Source organism: Loxodonta africana, chromosome 4 (assembly GCF_030014295.1).
Source record: "Loxodonta africana isolate mLoxAfr1 chromosome 4, mLoxAfr1.hap2, whole genome shotgun sequence".
Classification (NCBI taxonomy): domain Eukaryota; kingdom Metazoa; phylum Chordata; class Mammalia; order Proboscidea; family Elephantidae; genus Loxodonta; species Loxodonta africana.
Window position 1 is genome coordinate 82422635 of NC_087345.1, and position 22686 is coordinate 82445320.

The 22686-nt window shown below is 39.5% G+C and overlaps 1 protein-coding gene across 1 annotated transcript; it reads left to right on the forward strand.

Annotated features, from left to right (window-relative positions):
- Positions 1 to 8490: 8490 nt before the first annotated feature.
- LOC100674689 (olfactory receptor 6C2-like) lies at positions 8491 to 9794 on the forward strand. Its single transcript, XM_010597750.3, has one exon. The coding sequence runs from the start codon at positions 8495 to 8497 to the stop codon at positions 9428 to 9430; it is 936 nt and encodes a 311-aa protein (XP_010596052.2). The 5' UTR covers positions 8491 to 8494; the 3' UTR covers positions 9431 to 9794.
- The last annotated feature ends 12892 nt before the right edge of the window (positions 9795 to 22686 follow it).

Consider the following 22686-nt stretch of genomic DNA (forward strand, 5'->3'; position numbering starts at 1 on the left):
ATTAGGGTTAGGGTCCAGAATAGGGTCTATGTTGGTGAATTTCCCATGCAAATTTACTAGGAATATGTGTCCTGCTGTTTTTTGGTGGTGTGACCAATAAATGTCAATTGGGACCAAGTGGATGATAATGTTATTCCAGGCTTCTATGCCCTTTCTAATTTTCTGTCTAAAGTTATATCATTTCCTGAGAGTAGGAATGAAATTTCCCACTGTAACTGTACATTTCTCTATTTTTTATTATTCCTCTTCTAAAAATATCTATGTGTATATATTTGAAGACGATGTGTTATATCTAGAATATACTTGAGTCTCGTGTTTTATCCACCCATATTATGCATTCTTGGTAGGGAGAAACACGTCTTTAAGTGTAGTAAAATCCCTGTATGTTTTGAGCTTGAAATAACAGTGATGAATTAACACATGAATACTTATTTCTTCTACCTGAGTAGAATGAACTTTATGATCAGTAGGACAAAAGAGATGAACATTAGTTCTCCCAATCATTGAAATAAGACATTTAGACTAATTAAATTAAGACTAACAGTCAGATATCTGAGAAGAGCTGCCTTGATTGGGACATATGAGTATGTCCTGTAACACAGAAATCATCAGATGATTCCCAGCATATCCTCAACTAGTTTTCTCCTGAATTCAAATGAAGAAGGCAATAGACAATGTAAAGAGAACATGATGAGGACCAGATTGTGACTTTATCTTCTGCCTTTTTCTGTGGTGCAACTGAGGCTATTAATTTTGCATTTCTTGTCTCTGTGGACACTACCCCCCACAGATGCTGCTTACATTTTTATTTTCTTCTTTTTTTTTTGACAAAGTTAATTTCCCTGTAGGTTTATTAGTGGTTTGAATAGGGCCACCTAGGACACTTTTGTTTTTCATTCAGATGTTCCCTGTATAGTTGAGCAGATTAAACCAATAAAACAGACACCATTTCTACTAATTAAAATTTATGGCAATACATTTTTTTGCTCAGAGATATCAGACTATCTTCATTTCTAAAGCCACGGAGAGTTGCCAACACTCGTTGGCCTTGTTTGTCCATTCTTTCCGCCACAGAATATAGGGAAATAGTATTTCTTAGTTTGATGAGATAGGAATCAGACTCTTTTTTAGACCTTGTGAGAGTAAGAGCAGAGTGGTGCTGTTCTCTGTGCCGTTGTGGCCCATGGAAACCTTGCGTATCATCTTTCATTTGCAGGCACTTTTACCAGAAAGAGCATGAGAGGCTTAAAAAGTATGCCAAAGTTTACTCAAAGATACCTACTGATACCTGGTGTTTCTCAGACCCAAGGAGGAACTTTGGGTTAAATTGCCTAAAAAGTGATGGGGAACCACCAGAAAGTAAGTATGAAATGCTTGTCATATCTGTGCCTAAGGTTTGGAAGCTGGAATCGTGGAGGTTACGTAAAAGTAGTCCCTAGGTAAAGGCAGCAAGCTGAGATCTTTCTGCTAAAAAATCTGAACCCAAAAAGTACCTTCATGCTCAGGGAAGATTTGAAAAGTAATTCCTGAAGTTTCACTCTGTTCTTTATAACACGGTATTTGAATCTGAACGTGACTCTTGACTAGTGTTCTTAGAAAGGATCAAGATGAAGGGTTAGGCCCGCTAGGTACACAATAAAATGCTAAAACATGAGAGTTAGATATCACTTTAAAGTGGTATTTGATAGTTTTAAGCACCCTGATAAATGGTTATCTAACTTATATTGAAACTTTCCAGTTCTTTTCCAGCCCATTCCTGGGCTTCCTCAGCCCTAAAGGAATCCATAATAATTAAAGACATATTAATTTAGATGCTAGGACCTGGAGCTTCTGAAGATAATTGTCTTTTTACTAGTGCATTCAGACAAATAACTCACATGTTCAATATATACATGCTTGCTATGAATTTAAAACATTATATAGCCAGGGAAATAGGATGATGATTATTCTTTTTTTTTTAGTGAAATATACTATTTAAAACTAGCCAATAAGCGTTAGAGTATTTTAGCTCACTTAAGAGAAAACCCCAACAGAAACAATATTTAAAACATTATATAGCCAGGGAAATAGGATGATGATGATTCTTTTTTTTTTAGTGAAATATACTATTTAAAACTAGCCAATAAGCGTTAGAGTATTTTAGCTCACTTGAGAGAAAACCCCAACAGAAACAATATTAGTTAGGAGTACCTTTTAGTAAAAAATACTTAAAGTAATTCCCGAAAGAATAATACTGAAATCCCCAAGGCTTTAGGGAAACAAGATTATCAGATACTAATGTTGGAAGTATACACTGGTACGCATTTCCTAATTGATTAGTTTGACAATAAGAATCAAAAGTGCTTTAACTCAATATTTTCTTTTTGACTAGGTCTCAAAGGCAGAATTAATCAGACAGATGAAAAAGATTTATATACTAGGGCCGTTATGAAAAAATTATTATGTAACAAATGGAAGCAACCTAAATGTTTAATATTAGAACTATAAGTTTTACAATTTTCTTGTTTATATGATAGAGAAATGAAGAGTAAGTCAAATTGTGTTTCTGAGTTGTGGTGGACTCCTGGTGATGTGATTATAGATTTTCCTTTACTATGTTTTTCTGTTGTTTCTAAATATATGTAGTAAATGAATATGTACTAATTTTATTATGGGGGATGAAAGTAATGTTCTTCTCCTTGAACCAAAAAAAATGATGAATAGTAGCTTTCCATAATTTAAAACTGTCTGTTGTTGATAAAAAAAATCTGTTGTTGATAGCGGGAAGTAAAACGCTTATGCCACATACTCTAAAACTCCAGTTTTTAATATAATTTCTTTGCACTAATAGTTTCCCTCTTAAAGCACTCATTCAAACAATCCTGTGAAATTCACAAATTTTATTCTAGCTGTTTCCTCAAAATGGAGGACTTGAGTTTTTTTTTTAGTCATGCTTTAAGTGAAAGTTTACAAATCAAGTCAGTCTCTCATACAAAAATGTATATACACTTTGCTATATACCCCTAGTTGTTCGCCCCGTAATGAGACGGTACACTCCTCTCCACCCTCTGTTCCCATGTCCATTCAGCCAGCTTCTGTCCCCCCTGCCTCCTCATTTTCCCTCCAGACAGGAGCTGCCCACATAGTCTCATGTGTCTACTTGAGCCAAGAAGCTCACTCCCCACCAGTAACATTTTCTGTCTTATATTCCAGTCCAATCCCTGTCTGAAGAGTTGGTTTTGGGAAAGGTTCCATTCTTGGGATAACAGACGGTCTGGGGACCATGAACTCCAGAGCCCTTCTAGTCTCAGTCAGACCATTAAGTCTGCTCTGTTTATGAGAATTTGAGGTCTACATCCCACTGCTCTCCTGCTCCATCTGGGATTCTCTGTTGTGCTCCCTGTCAGGGCAGTGATTGGTTGTAGCTTAGCACCATCTAGTTCTTCTGATCTCCGGCTGATGGAGTCTCTGATTTATGTGGCCCTTTCTGTCTCTTGGGCTCATAATTACCTTGTATCTTTGGTGTTCTTCATTCTCCTTTGCTCCAGATGAGTTGAGGCCAAATTGATGCATCTTCGATGACCACTTGCTGGTGTTTAATACCTCAGACACCAGTCACCAAAGCTGGATGAAGAATGCCTACTTAATAGATTTTACTATACCAGTTGACCTAGATGTCCTCTGAAACCATGGTCCCCAGACCTCCGCCCCTGCTACTCTGGCCTTTGAAGCATTCAGTTTACTCAGGAAATTCCTTTGCTTTTGTTTTAGTCCAGTTCTGTATTGTCTTTCCCTTCACCTAAAATACTTCTTGTCCACTATCTAATTAGTGAATACCCCTCCCTCCCTCCCTCCCTCCCTCCCTCCCTCCCCACTCTTGTAACCATCAAAGAACATTTTCTTTTGTGTGTAAAGTATTTCTTGAGTTCTTATAATTGTAGTCTCATACAATATTTGTCCTTTTGCAACTGACTGGTTTCACTCAGCATAATGCCTTCCAGGTTCCTCCATGTTATGAAATGTTTCACACATTTGTCATTGTTCTTTACCAATGTGTGGTATTCCATTGTGTGAATATACCCTAATTTATTTACCCATTCCTCCATTTATGGGCACCTTGGTTGCTTCCATCTTTTTGCTACTGTAAACAGTCCTGCAATGAACATGGGTATGCATATATCTGCAGGATTCGATGAGCCTCTTGGATAGATATCTTCTCATCTTTCACAATATCAGGGAAGTTTTCTGCTAACAAATCTTCAACAATTCTCTCTGTCTTTAATGTTATCCCTCTCTGTTCTGGCACTCCAATCACTCCTAGGTTATTTCTCTTGATAGGGTCCCACATGATTCTTAGGGTTTCTTCATTTTTTTCAATTCTTTTATCTGATTTTTCTTGGAATGTATTGCAGACAAGTGTTTTATCATCAGTCTTACTAATTCTCACTTCCATTTCCTCAATCCTGCTCCTCTGTCTTTCTACTGAGTTGTCTAATTCTGAAATTTTATTGTTAATCTTCTGAATTTCTGATTGCTATCTTTCTATGGACTCTTGTAGCCTATTAAATTTTCATTATGTTCTTGAATAACCTTTTTAAAGATCTTCAACCATTTTATCTGTGTGTTCCTTGGCTTGATTTGTGTTTTGCATGATCTCCTTCTTGATCTCTTGAAGAGTTCTGTATATTAATCTTTTGTGTTCTACACCTTGTAATTCTAGGAATATATCTTCATCCAGAAGATTCCTTGATTCTTTGTTTTGAGAGCTTGTTGAAGCGATCATATGCTGCTTCTTCATGTGAATTTGATATTGACTGTTGTCTCCAAGCCATCTATAAGTTATTGTATTAATTTATTTTATGTTTGCTTACTGTAGCCTAGCTTCTTGCTTTGTTTTGTTTTGATATGCCTAAAGAGGCTGCTTGAGTGAGCTAGTTTAATCATTTCGACCTTTGAAGCTCTAACATCCTATCACCAGATGGCTAGAGCTGTTACCAGATAAATGAGCCTAGGAGTCCATTCTTTTTTCTTGTATGGATTCAGCTCAGGTATCCAGGTCGTTCATCAAGAGTGTGGTAGAGGCTCTGTCCTACAGTCTTAGAGGGGCAAGGGTGATTGCTGTATGCACAGGTATCCAGTTGCAGCAGAGGGTCACAATCTGAACAAGGCAAGGGGCTGACAACTGTCCCCCTGATTGTCTGTGAGGAAAGTGTGTCCCTGTTCCCCAGAGTGCACAGGTGGGTGGGTTCTGCAGCCAAACCATGGGCACCCAGTGCTTATGATTGTAAAGACTGGGAGGCACCACTTATCCTTGGACCCCTGTTGTGGGTGGCTAGGTGACGTCTGTGGAGAGACCAGTTCTAAGCCTCCTGATGTGGGAAGCTGAGGACCTTGTTTAATAGGCAAAGTGGTATCAAACATCAAAAACCCACGTCACCACCACACAGCTGAAACAGGTGAAGGCAGATCTCAAGCATATATACCATTGCAGTCACAAGGGCCTGATCTCCTGAAATGGGCCCACACAGATCCATGCAGGGTTAAAGGCATTCAAAGCCTGCAGACCATTTGTGCCTGGACAGGAGCCACTTCTGCCCTGAGCCCCCCAGCTTAGTGGAGGTGGCAGATTATCTTTTTCCCCAGATGTTAATTTATTCCTTCCCCAAGGCCAGGAGAATGGCTCAGGGTGTGCAGTAGGGCTTATCTCCGGCCCAGGGAAATCAACAGCCACTGAAGCTGGCTGGGGTGCTGGGGGGGTGCAGTAAAATAGACACAAGTACTTAGCTTTTGCCAAGAGCACTGTTCTTCTCTGGTTCTGGAGGCGTGAGCAGACTGTGTGGCTCACTCTCTCTCCCTGATGAAACTGCATCCCCAATGCTACATCCAGCCCCGGGGCGGTCGCTCAACGGGATCGTGCCTGAGGGGTGCTGATTCCTGCTGAGTCAGGTCCCCCAACTCCTCGCTGCTTCTGAACCGTCTTTCCCTGCCCCTGCCACTCAGCCTGGTTTCCTAACTTTGACTTTGATGTCCAGGGCTCCTAACTTGTCATATATACATATGTTTCACTTGTTTTGGGGGGTCTTTTTTGTAAGAGGGATCACCAGAAGCATCTGACTACTCCACTATCTTGGCCCCACCTCAAAGATTTTATTTTTTTAAGATTTGTAAGGGAGACAGAATGATTTAAGAGAAAGGGATGCCACCCAGTGATTATTGGGAGGTCACTGGAGGCCATCATGAAGGCACTGCATTATACAGGCAAGGAAAGAGGAAGAGAAGAACATCAGGGGCACTAACTGGGAAAATGTGTGGTTCCTGGGAAAGCACCACTTCCTAGTTTAGTAGAGCAATCTCTGTGTGAACGTGCATTACTTAAAGGTTGCCAACACTCAGGCAAACTGTTTATCCCATTAGCCTCAGTCACCAGCCTTTTCCTACAAAGATGTCTTTAACTCTGTCACACTGGGGCAGCTCCCCTCAATAGAAATAATAAACAAAATTATGCCTTCCCTAAACTCAGAAAAAAAAAAAACTTATGGTATTTTGGGTGGTAATATCTTCAAATGTCATATAAAAACCATACATATTACAAAATAGTGTCTCAAGGGGGGATTTATTGAAGAATCCCAGATACCCTGGTGATATTCTGAGTGGATAAGAAACATTTGAAAAGACAACATTTTAATTAATTAACGATTGTTAGAAATAGCTTAGAGTGAGAAATTGGCTAAAATTCTAAAATTAGAGCTTTCCTGGAAATGCCATAGCTGTGGATCTAGTTTGACCTGGGATAAAACTCAGCCCTGACACTTCTTAGAGGTGTGATATTGCCTCCATTACTGGAATGGGTGAGTGAATAGGTAAATACAAGGAATGAAAAAATTACTCGAGAGCTTCCTGGGAGGTGGAGAAAAGATGGCTTCTTTTTCACAATCCTCAGAAGGAAGCAGTCTTTTGGGAAAACTCGTAAGGTGATATGTTGGCTTTTAAGAATATCTATGGAGCCCCTGACTGGGGCAAATGGCTAATGCACTCAACTGCTCATTGAAAACCTTGTGTTTTAGTCCACCTAGAAGCACCTTCAAAGAAAGTCCTGGCTATCTACTTTCCAAAAACCGCCACTGAAAGCCCTGTGAAGCACAGTGTCATTCTAACACACATGGGGTCACCACAAGTCAGAATCAACTCCAGGGCAAGTGGTTTGGTTGGGTTTAAGAATATCCATACCTAATTGTAAAATTATATTCTCCACATCATACACAAAAAAAGAAAGAAAAAGTTCATAGCCATCAAGTCAATTCAATGGCAACCCCATGTGTTACAGAGTAGATGGCTCCATTCAGTTGGCTTCGTATGCATCACTCAGGAGCCTTATGTCATACATAATCCTTGTTAAATATTAATGCCTGGTGATAATTGTTCTTTGGGGGACTAAACACAGAGTCAGAGTGCATTCTTGGACCAGAGTGCTGAAGGGCAGAAATGTGTAACGTAATGGGGGCAACCATGATTAGTTACATGCCCAAGGGCAAGGTGAGCCTTTGAAGACAGGAATCACGGCAAAGAGGTCAGCTTTTTTCCCAAGTGGATTCTACCACCTCTTTCCATCTTGGGTATAGATGGCAGACTCAGAAGGCACTGTGTACATAAATAGCTATGCATAAAATGCAAGTCCCCGGTGAGGATTATCGAAGTCTAAGACAGGACTGTGTTTTCTAGGAAAGACCATAGAACATCCTATTTGTTGGGAAGGCATGGTATGGGATGGGTGGGATATTAGGCATCACATGGAGATCACCTTATTGCTTAAATCCTTTAAGTTCCAACAAATCTCTTATCAGGAAGCCTATACACAATGCAAATTCAGAAAAGGAGGCAAAGCAGAGGCATAGGAGAAAACAGAGTGGAATATTTCAGCACGCTGTCATGAAGGAAGCATGAAGAAGAAATTCTTTAGGAGTATGTGACTCGGGATTTCATGACAATCCTGGGACACTACCACAGTTCAGCCAAACGGTGAAGTTAAGCAGGCCTTATTTGAAGAGAACAAGGGTTGCAAAGCATGAAAAATAGTACAGATAAGCCACTGGTGGGAACACATTACCATAGTGTATGAGAACAACTTGATGCACTGCCCTGACAAATGGGGAAATGAAATTTTTACACAGATCATTTTTTTTCCATTTAGCCAATATTTATGCAGCCCCCACTGGGGATACCATGATGCCTGCCTACCTCTCAGTGGACTGTGAGATCCTACTGGAAATCAGATGGATATTTTTCCTGAACCTCATTCTGAAGCCCTGGGTAAAGCAGAGTCCAGGGAAATGAAGCAGGGTGCAGCCACTTCTACATCAACATTGCTGATGATCAAGTAAAAGGAAAAAAACGTGCTTTTACTGTCTTGATTGCATTTTCTACATTTAGCATATTGAAATATTGTTTTTATAGTCTATTCCTCAGATTCAAAGCTTGTGATTTAAGACACAGGCTCATTATATAACTAAGATCACTGATGAGAAATCGTTCTGCAATAACAAAATTCATCCTGCTAGGACTAACAGATGACCCACAACTACAAGTTTTTCTAACAGTATTTCTGTTTCTTACCTACATTTTCACCGTTGCTGGAAATCTAATCATTATCCTCCTCACACTGGTGGACGTTCACCTCAAAACACCCACGTACTTTTTCCTTCGCAATTTCTCCATCTTAGAAATAATATTTACAACTGTCTGTGTTCCCAGATTCCTGTACAGCATGACAACTGGGGACAAAAGTGTCACCTACAATGCTTGTGTAGTCCAATTATTTTTTGTCATCCTCGTTGGGGCAGCAGAATTCTTTCTTCTAACTGCCATGTCCTATGACCGCTACGTGGCCATCTGCAAGCCTCTGCACTACACCACCATCATGAATGACAGGGTGTGCACCATATTTGTCCTTGGCTGTTGGCTGACTGGGTTACTTGTCATACTCCCACCGCTTAGCCTGGGAGTTCAGCTAGATTTGTGTAACTCCAATCTCATTGACCATTTTGGCTGTGATGCATCCCCTCTTCTGAAGATTGTTTGCTCAGACACGCAATTTGTAGAACAAATTGTTTTAACCATGGCTGTGCTAACCCTCATATTCACACTAGTGTGTGTAATTGTATCCTATACATACATCATCAAGACCATCTTAGGACTGCCCTCTGCTCAGCAAAGAAAAAAGGCTTTCTCTACTTGTTCTTCCCATGTGATTGTAGTTTCCCTCACCTATGGAAGTTGCATCTTCATCTATATCAAACCAGCAAAGGAAGGAGTGGCCCTTAATAAGGTGGTATCACTGCTCAACACCTCATTTATCCCTTTGATGAACCTTTTCATTTACACTCTACGAAACAAGCAAGTCAAACAAGCCTTCAAGGACTCATTAAAAAAGATTGCATTTCTTTCAGAGCATTAGAAGATTTTAAGTTTTCAATAATATTTACATATAATTGTTTCTTCTTTCACTGTGTGTTCTAATTCAAATCTAAACTACAGTTTCATTAACCACTAAAGTTTTTTTTTTTTTTTATTAACTCTTATTAAGCTTCAAGTGAACGTTTACAAATCCAATCAGTCTGTCACGTATAAGTTTACATACATCTTACTCCGTACTCCTACTTGCTCTCCCCCTATTGAGTCAGCCCTTTCAGTCTCTCCTTTTGTGACAATTTTGCCAGCTTGCCTCTCTCTCTATCTTCCCATCCCCCCTCCAGACAAGAGATGCCAACACAATCTCAAGTGTCCACCTGAAATAATTGGCTCACTCTTCATCAGCATCTCTCTCCTACCCACTGACCAGTCCCTTTCATGTCTGATGAGTTGTCTTCGGGGATGGTTCCTGTCCTGGGCCAACAGAAGGTCTGGGGACCATGGCCGCCGGGATTCCTCTAGTGTCAGTCAGACCATTAAGTATGGTCTTTTTGTGAGAATTTGGGGTCTGCATCCCACTGATCTCCTGCTCCCTCAGGAGTTCTCTGTTGTGCTCCCTGTCAGGGCAGTCATCGATTGTGGCCGGGCACCAACTAGTTCTTCTGGTCTCAGGATGATGTAGGTCTCTGGTTCATGTGGCCCTTTCTGTCTCTTGGGCTCTTAGTTGTCCTGTGACCTTGGTGTTCTTCATTTTCCTTTGCTCCAGGTGGGTTGAGACCAATTGATGCATCTTAGATGGCCGCTTGTTAGCATTTAAGACCCCAGACGCCACCTTTCAAAGTGGGATGCAGAATGTTTTCATAATAGAATTATTTTCCAACCGACTTAGAAGTCCCCTCAAGCCATGGTCCCCAGACCCCCGCCCTTGCTCCGCTGACCTTTGAAGCATTCATTTTATCCCAGAAACTTCTTTGCTTTTTGTCCAGTCCAATTGAGCTGACCTTCCATGTATTGAGTGTTGTCTTTCCCTTCACCTAAAGCAGTTCTTATCTACTGATTAATCAATAAAAAAACCTCTCCCTTCCTCCCTCCCTCCCCCCCCATAACCACAAAAGTATGTGTTCTTCTCAGTTTTTACTATTTCTCAAGATCTTATAATAGTGGTCTTATACAATATTTGTCCTTTTGCCTCTGACTAATTTCACTCAGCGTAATGCCTTCCAGGTTCCTCCATGTTATGAAATGTTTCACAGATTCGTCACTGTTCTTTATCGATGCATAGTATTCCATTGCGTGAATATACCACAATTTATTTACCCATTCATCCGTTGATGGACACCTTGGTTGCTTCCAGCTTTTTGGTATTGTAAACAGTGCTGCAATAAACATGGGTGTGCATATATCTGTTTGTGTGAAGGCTCTTGTATCTTTAGGGTATATTCCGAGGAGTGGGATTTCTGGGTTGTATGGTAGTTCTATTTCTAACTGTTTAAGATAACGCCAGATAGATTTCCAAAGTGGTTGTACCATTTTACATTCCCACCAGCAGTGTATAAGAGTTCCAATTTCTCCACAGCCTCTCCAACATTTATCATTTTGTGTTTTTTGGATTAATGCCAGCCTTGTTGGTGTGAGATGGAATCTCATCCTAGTTTTGCATTTCTCTAATGGCTAATGATCGAGAGCATTTTCTCATGTATCTGTTAGCTGCCTGAATATCTTCTTTAGTGAAATGTGTGTTCATATCCTTTGCCCACTTCTTGATTGGGTTGTTTGTCTTTTTGTGGTTGAGTCTTGACAGGATCATGTAGATTTTAGAGATCAGGCTCTGGTCGGAGATGTCATAGCTGAAAAGTCTTTCCCAGTCTGTAGGTGGTCTTTTTACTCTTTTGGTGAAGTCTTTAGATGAGCACAGGTGTTTGATTTTTAGGAGCTCCCAGTTACCGGGTTTCTCTTCATTATTTTTGGTAATGTTTTGTATTCTGTTTATGCCTTGTATTAGGGCTCCTAGGGTTGTCCCTATTTTTTTCTTCCATGATCTTTATCGTTTTAGTCTTTATGTTTAGGTCTCTGATCCACTTGGAGTTAGTTTTTGTGGATGGTGTGAGGTATGGGTCCTGTTTCATTTTTTTGCAAATGGATATCCAGTTATGCCTGCACCATTTGTTGAAAAGACTATCTTTTCCCCAATTAACTGACACTGGGCCTTTGTCAAATATCAGCTGCTCATATGTGGATGGATTTATATCTGGATTCTGAATTCTGTTCCATTGGTCTATGTGCCTGTTGTTGTACCAGTACCAGGCTGTATTGACTACTGTGGCTGTATAATAGGTTCTGAAATCAGGTAGAGTGAGGCCTCCCACTTTCTTCTTCTTATTCAGTAATGCTTTGCTTATCTGGGGCTTCTTTTCCTTCCATATGAAATTGGTGATTTGTTTCTCTATCCCCTTAAAATATGACATTGGAATTTGGATCGGAAGTGCGTTAAATGTATAGATGGCTTTTGGTAGAATAGACATTTTTACTATGTTAAGTCTTCCTATCCATGAGCAAGGTATGTTTTTCCACTTAAGTATGTCCTTTTGAATTTCTTGTAGTAGTACTTTGTAGTTTTCTTTGTATAGGTCTTTTACATTCTTGGTAAGATTGATTCCTAAGTATTTTATCTTCTTGGGGGCTACTGTGAATGGAATTGATTTGGTGATTTCCTCTTCGGTGTTATTTTTGTTGATGTAGAGGAATCCAAGTGATTTTTGTATGTTTATTTTATAACCTGAGACTCTGCCAAACTCTTCTATTAGTTTCAGTAGTTTTCTGGAGGATTCCTTAGGGTTTTCTGTGTATAAGATCATGTCATCTGCAAATAGTGATAACTTTACTTCCTCCTTGCCAATCCGGATACCCTTTATTTCTTTGTCTAGCCTAATTGCCCTGGCTAGGACTTCAAGCACGATGTTGAATAAGAGTGGTGATAAAGGGCATCCTTGTCTGGTTCCCGTTCTCAAGGGAAATGCTTTCAGGTTCTCTCCATTTAGAGTGATATTGGCTGTTGGCTTTGCATAGATGACCTTTATTATGTTGAGGAATTTTCCTTCAATTCCTATTTTGGTAAGAGTTTTTATCATAAATGGGTGTTGGACTTTGTCAAATGCCTTTTCTGCATCAATTGATAAGATCATGTAGTTTTTGTCTTTTGTTTTATTTATGTGATAGATTACATTAATGGTTTTTCTGTTACTAAACCAGCCTTGCATACCTGGTATAAATCCCACTTGATCATGGTGAATTATTTTTTTGATGTGTTGTTGGATTTTATTGGCTAAAATTTTGTTGAGGATTTTTGCATCCATGTTCATGAGGGATATAGATCTATAATTTTCTTTTTTTGTAATGTCTTTACCTGGTTTTGGTATCAGGGAGATGGTGGCTTCATAGAATGAGTTGGGTAGTATTCCGTCATTTTCTATGCTTTGAAATACCTTCAGTAGTAGTGGTGTTAACTCTTCTCTGAAAGTTTGGTAGAACTCTGCAGGAAGCTGTCCGGGCTAGGGCTTTTTTTTGTTGGGAGTTTTTTGATTACCGTTTCAATCTCTTTTTTTGTTATGGGTCTATTTAGTTGTTCTACTTCTGAATGTGTTAGTTTAGGTAGGTAGTGTTTTTCCAGAAATTCATCCATTTCTTCTAGGTTTTCAATTTTGTTAGAGTACAATTTTTCGTAATAATCTGAAATGATTCTTTTAATTTCATTTGGTTCTGTTGTGATGTGGCCCTTCTCTTTTCTTATTCGGGTTATTTGTTTCCTTTCCTGTATTTCTTTAGTCAGTCTAGCCAATGGTTTATCAATTTTGTTAATTTTTTCAAAGAACCAGCTTTTGGCTTTGTTAATTCTTTCAATTGTTTTTCTGTTCTCTAGTTCGTTTAGTTCAGCTCTAATTTTTATTATTTGTTTTCTTCTGGTGCCTGATGGATTCTTTTGTTGCTCACTTTCTATTTGTTTAAGTTGTAGGGACAGTTCTCTGATTTTGGCTCTTTCTTCTTTTTGTATGTGTGCATTTATCGATACAAATTGGCCTGTGAGCACTGCTTTTGCTGTGTCCCAGAGGTTTTGATAGGAAGTATTTTCATTCTCGTTGCATTCTATGAATTTCCTTATTCCCTCCTTGATGTCTCCTATAACCCAGTCTTTTTTCAGGAGAGTATTGTTCATTTTCCAAGTATTTGATTTCTTTTCCCTAGTTTTTCTGTTATTGATTTCCACTTTTATGGCCTGTGGTCTGAGAAGATACTTTGTAATATTTCGATGTTTTGGACTCTGCAAAGGTTTGTTTTATGACCTAATACGTCGTCTATTCTAGAGAATGTTCCATATGCGCTAGAAAAAAAAGTATACTTTGCAGCAGTTGGGTGGAGAGTTCTGTATAAGTCAATGAGGTCAAGTTGGTTGATTGTTGTAAGTAGGTCTTCCGTGTCTCTATTGAGCTTCTTACTGGATGTCCTGTCCTTCTCCGAAAGTGGTGTGTTGAGGTCTCCTACTATACATGTGGAGGTGTCTATCTCACTTTTCAGTTCTGTTAAAATTTGATTTATGTATCTTGCAGCCCTGTCATTAGGTGCGTAAATATTTAATATGGTTATGTCTTCCTGATCAATTGTCCCTTTTATCATTATATAGTGTCCTTCTTTATCCTTTGTGGCAGATTTAAGTCTAAAGTCTATTTTGTCAGAAATTAATATTGCTACTCCTCTTCTTTTTTGCTTATTGTTTGCTTGATATATTTTTTTCCATCCTTTGAGTTTTAGTTTGTTTGTGTCTCTAAGTCTAAGGTGTGTCTCTTGTAGGCAGCATATAGATGGATCGTGTTTCTTTATCCAGTCCGTGACTCTCTGTCTCTTTATTGGTGCATTTAGTCCATTTACATTCAGCGTAATTATAGATAAATAAGTTTTTAGTGCTGTCATTTTGATGCCTTTTTATGTGTGTTGTTGACAATTTCATTTTTCCACATACTTTTTTGTGCTGAGGTGTTTTTCTTAGTAAATTGTGAGATCCTCATTTTCATAGTGTTTGACTTTATGTTAGTTGAGTCGTTACGTTTTTCTTGGCTTTTATCTTGAGTTATGGAGTTGTTATACCTTTTTGTGGTTACCTTATTATTTACCCCTATTTTTTTAAGTAAAAACCTAACTTGTATTGTTCTATATCGCCTTGTATCACTCTCCATCTGGCAGTTCAATGCCTCCTGTATTTAGTCCCTCTTTTTGATTATTGTGATCTTTTACCTATTGACTTCCATGATTCCCTGTTATGTGTATTTTTTTTAAATTAATCTTAATTTGTTTGTTTTTGTGATTTCCCTACTTGAGTTGATATCAGCATGTTCTGTTTTGTGACCTTGTGTTGTGCTGGTATCTGATATTATTGGTTTTCTGACCAAACAATATCCTTTAGTATTTCTTGTAGCTTTGGTTTGGTTTTTGCAAATTCTCTAAGCTTGTGTTTATTTGTAAGTGTTTTAATTTCACCTTCATATTTGAGAGAGAGTTTTGCTGGATATATGATCCTTGGCTGGCAGTTTTTCTCCTTCAGTGCTCTGTATATGTCATCCCATTGCCTTCTTGCCTGCATGGTTTCTGCTGAGTAGTCTGAACTTATTCTTATTGATTCTCCCTTGAAAGAAACCTTTCTTTTCTCCCTGGCTGCTTTTAAAATTTTCTGTTTATCTTTGGTTTTGGTGAGTTTGATGATAATATGTCTTGGTGTTTTTCTTTTTGGATCAATCTTAAATGGGGTTCGATGAGCATCTCGGATAGATATCCTTTTGTCTTTCATGATGTCAGGGATGTTTTGTGTCAGGAATTCTTCAACTATTTTCTCTGTGTTTTCTGTCCCCCCTCCCTGTTCTGGGACTACAATCACATGCAAGTTATCCTTCTTGATAGAGTCCCACATGATTCTTAGGGTTTCTTCATTTTTTTAAATTCTTTTATCTGATTTTTTTTCAGCTATGTTGGTATTGATTCCCTGGTCCTCCAGATTTCCCAGTCTGCATTCTAATTGCTCGAGTCTGCTCCTCTGACTTCCTATTGCATTGTCTAATTCTGTAATTTTATTGTTAATCTTTTGGATTTCTACATGCTGTCTCTCTATGGATTCTTGCAACTTGTTAATTTTTCCACTATGTTCTTGAATAATCTTTTTGAGTTCTTCAACAGTTTTATCAGTGTGTTCCTTGGCTTTTTCTGCAGTTTGCCTTATTTCGTTTGTGATGTCTTGAAGCATTCTGTAAATTAGTTTTTTATATTCTGTATCTGATAATTCCAGGATTGTATCTTCATTTGGGAAAGATTTTGATTCTTTTGTTTGGGGGGTTGGAGAAGCTGTCATGGTCTGCTTCTTTATGTGGTTTGATATGGACCGCTGTCTCTGAGCCATCACTGGGGAAACTAGTTTTTCCAGAAAATCTGCTAAAAAAAAATGCAGTCAGATCCCTATCAGAGTTCTCCCTCTGGCTCAGGTAATTCGGATGTTAACGAAGCCACCTGGGGAGGGTGGGGGAGGGATCAGAGAGATAGGAGAGTACCACCTCAGAATATAGCCAGAGTTGCTTGTCTTGCTTGGAATGACTATTATATCTGAGATTCCCACGGGGCGTGTCGCCTATGTGTGCTGGCTGTGTGGAGATTGCCCCCAGGGGGTCTGGCCCGCTGAAGTCACGGTCAGATCCTCCACTGCCAGCCCCACGCCCAATGTCAAGGTTCTCCTGCTGGGACGGTGCACTCTCGACTCCAAAATCAGTCATTGCCTCCCGGGGACTTCTCGTCCCACCAGCCGTGTCGCCGTGCCGCCTCCGTGAACCGACTGGGCCCCCTCCTGGGGTTAGTTCAGGTGAGTGGAGCAGCTCCCTGTGCTTGTGCCCTGACCGTGTGTCCTGGCTGGGACGCTGCTCTCCCCGCTCCAAGACCAGTCGCTGCCTACCGGGGACTTCTCCCACCAGCTGCGTCGCCACGCCACCCATGCAAACTGGCTGGGCCCCCTCCCGGGGTTAGTTCAGGGGAGTGGAGCAGCTCTCCGTGCTTATGCCGTGCCTGCACCCAGTCAAAATCCCGGCGGGATAGTTCCCCGGCTGGGACGCTGCTCTCCCCACTCCAAGACTGGTCACTGCCTCCCGGGGACTTCTCCCACCGGCTGCGTCCCCACGCAGCCCGAGCGAACTGGCTGGGCCCCCTCCCAGAGTAAGTTCTGGGGCTAGGGCTGGGCCCCTTGTTTGTGCCGTCTGCTCCCCTGGGCTCTGCCCTTAATCAGGTGCCGAAGGTTACCTGACTGGTACGCTGGCTCCAGGCTCTGAAAACAATCCCTGCTTCCCTGTATTTGTTCGTGCTCCGTCTCTAAATCTGTGTTTTTTGTTCAGGGTTCATAGATTGTTATGTATGTGATCGATTCACTTGTTTTTCCGAGTCTTTGTTGCAAGAGGGATCTGAGGTAGCGTCTACCTAGTCCACTATCTTGGCCCCGCCTCTGTTTTTTTTAATTACTCATAGAACCCCAAAGTGGCATAAGCTTTACAGTCTTATTTCAAACAGACCATTCATAATGACTCATTGTCATAAGCGGACAGGAAAATAGATTTCCAAAGTCCACATGAGGTCTCGTCATCGTTACAGCTGAAACACAAAAAAGACAGCACCAAAAATTTGAGTTCTATTTCTGCCCATTCATTTCTTTTTCAGGACAAAAATTATCTCGGGATTCTTTCCTGGTCTAGAGTGCACTGCCAAAGAAAAATGGGTGAGTTAATTAATTTATTCCTTACTTTTTGTATGCAAACTATCCTGCTACAGGGACCCTGTAAAACAGCTCAAAGCTTTAGGTTTCTCCATAGTCAGCAAGAAAGAAGAATAAAAATGGAAATATTTCATCACACTTATTTTGTTCTATTAAAGTGGAAATCAAAGCTTTTCTTTAAAGGATAAAAAACAAGGAAAGGCCTTCATAAACATCTCCTTTTTAATTCAGAATATTCATAAAGCAGAAAAATGAAAGCAAAGGAATAATTGAAGAAGCCTAAAAGCCAATAAAGACCTAAATTTATATTGTTGGCCTTTTTAAGGAAGTAACTTACAGCAAATAGTGTTGTTGATCTTATTTAACTATCTTCTAGATATCAGTGCATTTGACAAATGAAATGTCTTCATCACCAAAAGAAAAAATAATCCATTGAGTGCTTGAATAATCATTTCTGAAATCCTCACAAGAGTCTTGGGATTTGCGGTCTAACATATCAAACTCTGGGCTCAGAGGTCTGGACTGTGGTACAGAGTAGATCTCCTAACAGCCCAGGTGAATGAGGGCATTTCCTCCATTATCAATGAAGGACATTAAGGTTGAGAACAAGGTGAAAGAGCTCGTCAAACTCTACATAGTTTTTTTAGTGTCAATTATGCATACAGTCAAAACTAAAGTTAATAAACCATAGTATTGGAATAGAATGTTAGCTCCCACATTCCCAAGATAGTGTTCTAGGACTGGATATTTTTCCTTAAGAAACAGAATAAATCAAAGGAAAAAGATTCTTTTTCTCCCAAACTTTCCCAATCTCTCTCCTCAAATCTGATAGATGTTAATATATCTGTATAATTTAAATACTATTCTAATATGCCATATCCGTGCACCACAAATTTGAACCCCTGGAGGAAAGGTCCATTCCTGTGAATTTCAATATTTGCTGCACCCAGCACCTCATGGTCCCAGCCCAGTGCCACAGACATTTCACAAAAACTTTAGGTCAGTGCTTCAAATATTTTATGTGAGAATCACCTGAAAACCTTCTTAAAATACAGATTCTTATTCAGTTTTCCCGAGGTAGAAATTGAGACTTTGCATTTTTGTTAAGCTCCCACGTGATGCTGTTGCAACCAGTCTGATGGCCACAATTTGAGTAGCAAGACTTTAAGATGATGACAGATAATGTCAGGTATATTTAGGTATTCGAATAACCAGTTCTTGTCTCCATGTTAGGTGATGGTGCTTGCATCTAGGAATGCCTTGGAGCAAACTTACAAATGTAGTAGCTTCATGAAAGTTAGCCACCAAGTCTGGACATCGACAATACAGTTTTCTACAGTAACTTGAACTTCTTTTTGCTTTCCCTGTGTCATATCACTCAGGGGGAGTAAAACTTACTAAGAGATAAAATACAGAGCTATGGAACCCCAATATACATCTATTTGGCATCAAAGATGATGAGAGTTGTGCACATCTTAGTTCTGATTTTCACAATATCTTTAACTGATAAGCATTAACTTTACCAACAGCTGTAAAAAAATTATACCTTTCATGTACTAAGCTAAGGGGATGTAGTATGGGCAGGGTTGGGCAATATACTGACAAAACACTTCTACTTGTATCTCCAAAAGAGCAATAGTTTGGGATTCTCTGAATAATTTCTGACATATAAATGCCCTGTATATAATTATCTCAGACTTCTAAATCTATCAAAATTGTCTCTGCATTTATTCCTTGTTTCTTTCCCTTCTGTCACCACTCCCATCTAAACTCTGACATCTCAACACTAGTATCGTTATAAAATGTCCTTGTTGGTCTCCTTAAACCGCATCTCTTATTCTAATAATTCCACAAACCATCTCAAGAATTCCTTTCTCTGCTTCTAATAAGTATTAATTATCTAGGGGAGAAATACACAAGCTTTATAGCCTGCATTGAAATTCTGGGAAATGAGATGCCTCTCAAAAACTACCACCTATCCAAAGTCATTTTACATACTTGCATCCTCTGTACAAATTTTTACCCATTATATTTTCCCAATTTGAAAAAAAAAAAAAAAAAAAAACCTTCTTCATTACCATGTCCAAATCCAGAGCTCTAGAGAACAACTTTACCTCAGCATTCCCAAACACATTCAGCCACCACTCCTCTCCCTTAATTAGAAACTTCTAAGGAATGCCTGCCCTGTAACGCTCTGGTCTAGATACCAGTGAATTTAGTATATGAAATGATTTTGTCATTATAAAATACTGTTTTGTTTTGTTTTTTACTGCACTTGCTTTAATTTGGGCATGTTTACAATTCATTCCTGACCATCCTGATGAATGCACACCCAAATTAGAGTAGAAAAGTGATTTGTTTTACATCAGACAGCCAATTTAGATCATTGAGACTCCCCTTTGGGATCTAAACTGGCTGTCTGCAGCAACTCAAATCACCTTTGTACTCTGATATTTATTAGAGTAAATAATAGAATTTAGTAGAGTAACATAATGTAATAGAGTAGATAATATTTATAGTATTTATCTACTAAAATATTTATTGAACAATGAGAGCTTACAAAAAGGTGGAAAGATCTGCAGAAGTGGAAATCTGATAGGGACAGGGTAAGAGAAGCAGAAAAAGGGACACTAACCAGCCCATTTAGAATCTCAATGTTCTAAAATTGTGTCTGCAATAACAGAAATCACTTTTCTACTCTAATTTGGGTGTGCATTTGTGGCCATGGGTGGTGAGAAGTGACCTTTAAACATGCTCAAATTAATTTTTGGTCAAACACAGCAAAAAGAAGAAGAAGAAACATACTAAAGAGTGCTAGAAACCACCATAGACATTTTCTAAATTGAAGATCAATAGACAAAGCTCTAGAAATACAAAGAAAAAAATACTAGCAATTTTTGGGTTATACCAGAATATTATTTCAAATAAATCCTCTAACAACTCTCATATTTCCTGATGAACAAGAAGTTTTGGGTTTGGAAACACAGTTTAATAAATCATTAAAAAGTTTCATATGGGGGAAAAATCCACAGATGCATTTTCAGTTTGTTTATTGCTGATAAATGGAGGCTAAGTCATTAACATCAACTATACTCAATCATGCTTTCATCAATTCATTTAGAAAATACTTATTGAAGAATTAGAGCTTAAAAAAGGGTGGGAGGATCTGGGGAAGTGGAAGTCTGGATAGGGACAGAGTAAGAGAATCAGAGAGAGATTCTAACGAGCCCATTTCAAGCACTGGCCCCATCCCTGCCACTATGCGTATTTTTTTCATAATCCCTTTGGGCGAAGACAGGAGTAGCAAGAGAAATAGTCTAACTAATTACCCACAAAATGAGTAATCTGGTCCCCTTGATTATTGTCTTAGTCATCTAGCGCTGCTATAACAGAAATACCATAATTATTTGACTTTAAGAGAGAGAAGTTTATTCTCTCAGAGTCCAGTAGGCTGGAAGTCCGAATTCAGGGTGCCAGCTCCAGGGGAAGGCTTTAGCTCTCTGTTGGCTCTGGAGGAAGGTCTTTGTCATCAGTCTTCCCTTGGTCTGGGAGCATCTCAGTGCAGGAACCTCAGGTCCAAAGGACTTGTCCTATTCCCGGTGCTGCTTTCTTGGTGGTATGAGGTCCCCCTGTCTCTCTGCTCACTTTTCTCGTTTATGTCTCAAAGAGATTGGCTTAAGACACTATGTTATCTTGCATATGTCATCAGTATAACTGCCACTAATCCATCGCATTTCTTCATAGTGATAGGATTTACAACACACAGGGAAATCACATAAAATGCTGGACAATCACATAATACTGGGACTCATGGCCCAGCTAAATTGACAGATATTTTGAGGGGACACAATTCAATCTTTTGGCCTTGACAATTATCAATTTCTTTTTCTACTGAACTTCCTCTCTGGCAAGCATTTTCATGGGATGCAGATATATTCACAACTCTATGTCAAGTTTGAGAGGTCAAACCACGTACCTCTTCACCTTAGTCCCCTCGGTTATCAATTCTTTTTCTTCCAAAACTCTCAATATACAATCAATGAATTAGCCACCAACCAAGAATTAGTATAGATGCATACATCCGACCATCTCTCCTTCCAGGCAAAATGGCCAACCGAGTACATGGCTCAAAGATTTCCTTTCACCGGATCCCTTCAGTGCCAACACTATAGCTGCTTACACTCAGGTAATTTCAGTGTTTCATCCAAAACCATCTTTAAATAATGCCTGAAATTTCTATTAATTAGTCAGCTTATCATAGGAATTAATCCATGATCCTAAGAGTACAGGTTGAAAGACAGAAGGCAATGACCAGGAGTGGGAGAAATGGGAATCTGAGCCCCTTACGTGTGCAGCTTATTTGTGCCTTAAGAACAATCTCAAAACAAGGCCAATCCCATATATACCACTGTTTCTTGATGATGGAGTACCGGTATGAACACCCAACCTTATGGCTCAGTGGGTCAAAAACACGTAATTACTAATAAGGTCAGGTTGCATGGTAACTTGGTGTTTCATGGTAAACCATTTAGCTTCTGTCAGGACCCTGTAGCAAACAAGAAGCTGTTTCTCAAAAGAATCATTAACTGCAGATAATGGCACAGCTTTGTTCCAAAATCCTAAAGGTTCACACTATGATTCAGCTACAGGGCCCCACCAAAGCATCCATACAGCATCTCTACATCACAAGATACTTCAAGCAACACAAGATCTGCAGAGACATACTGTCTAATTGGTAGAGCAGCAGGGCAACCTGGAGCTGGTGCAAAGCCCTTCTGCTGCTCTGGGCAGCACTCAAAACTGACATCTCTTTGGGTTATTCAGGAAATGGGTGAGAATGCCACACTCAGGCAAGGCATATGTTGCCTCCAAAATCAAAAGAGACCCATTGGCCACACTACACCAATTTGCCTGGCACCATGGAAGAAATATCTTGACATATCCTAGACCACTGGACCCCTAGAAATCTCATTGAGAGAGGAGGCCCTTAAATTTTGGTAGGATTTTATTTTCAACTCATTAACATGCCTGTAATTTTATGGTAGTCACTATGTCTTGCTTATCAGGTCAAAAGAGCATTATAGCATCAAAGTATTAGAACAGAATGATGTCCTATAGGATAGAGAAACAAGGTCCCTGCAGGCTACAAGTCTGGAGACTTAATATACCCCTAATGTAGGAGTTCCTGGATGGCACAAATGGTTAAACACTCAACTACTAGACAAAAGTTTGGTGGTTCAGACCCAACTGGAGGCACCCCAAAAGAAAGACCTGGTGATCTGCTTCTAAAAGCTCGTAGCTTTGACAACTCTATGGACCAGTTTTACTTTACACCATGAGTCAGAATCAACTCAACTGCAACTAGCAATAAAAACAAAGTAAGATAGTGAAGATATGTTTCTGATCATGCCAGCTAAAAGCACAATTTTTCTGGTGGCCTTTACTAGCAGGTATAAAAAAAAAATAAGCAATTGATAGATCAATACCTACATGCCAGACTTTTCTGGCCTTGTTTT

Coding starts and splice junctions, on each gene's coding strand:
- LOC100674689 (XM_010597750.3), top strand. CDS start 8,495: ATGAGAAATCGTTCTGCAATAACAAAATTCATCCTGCTAGGACTAACA.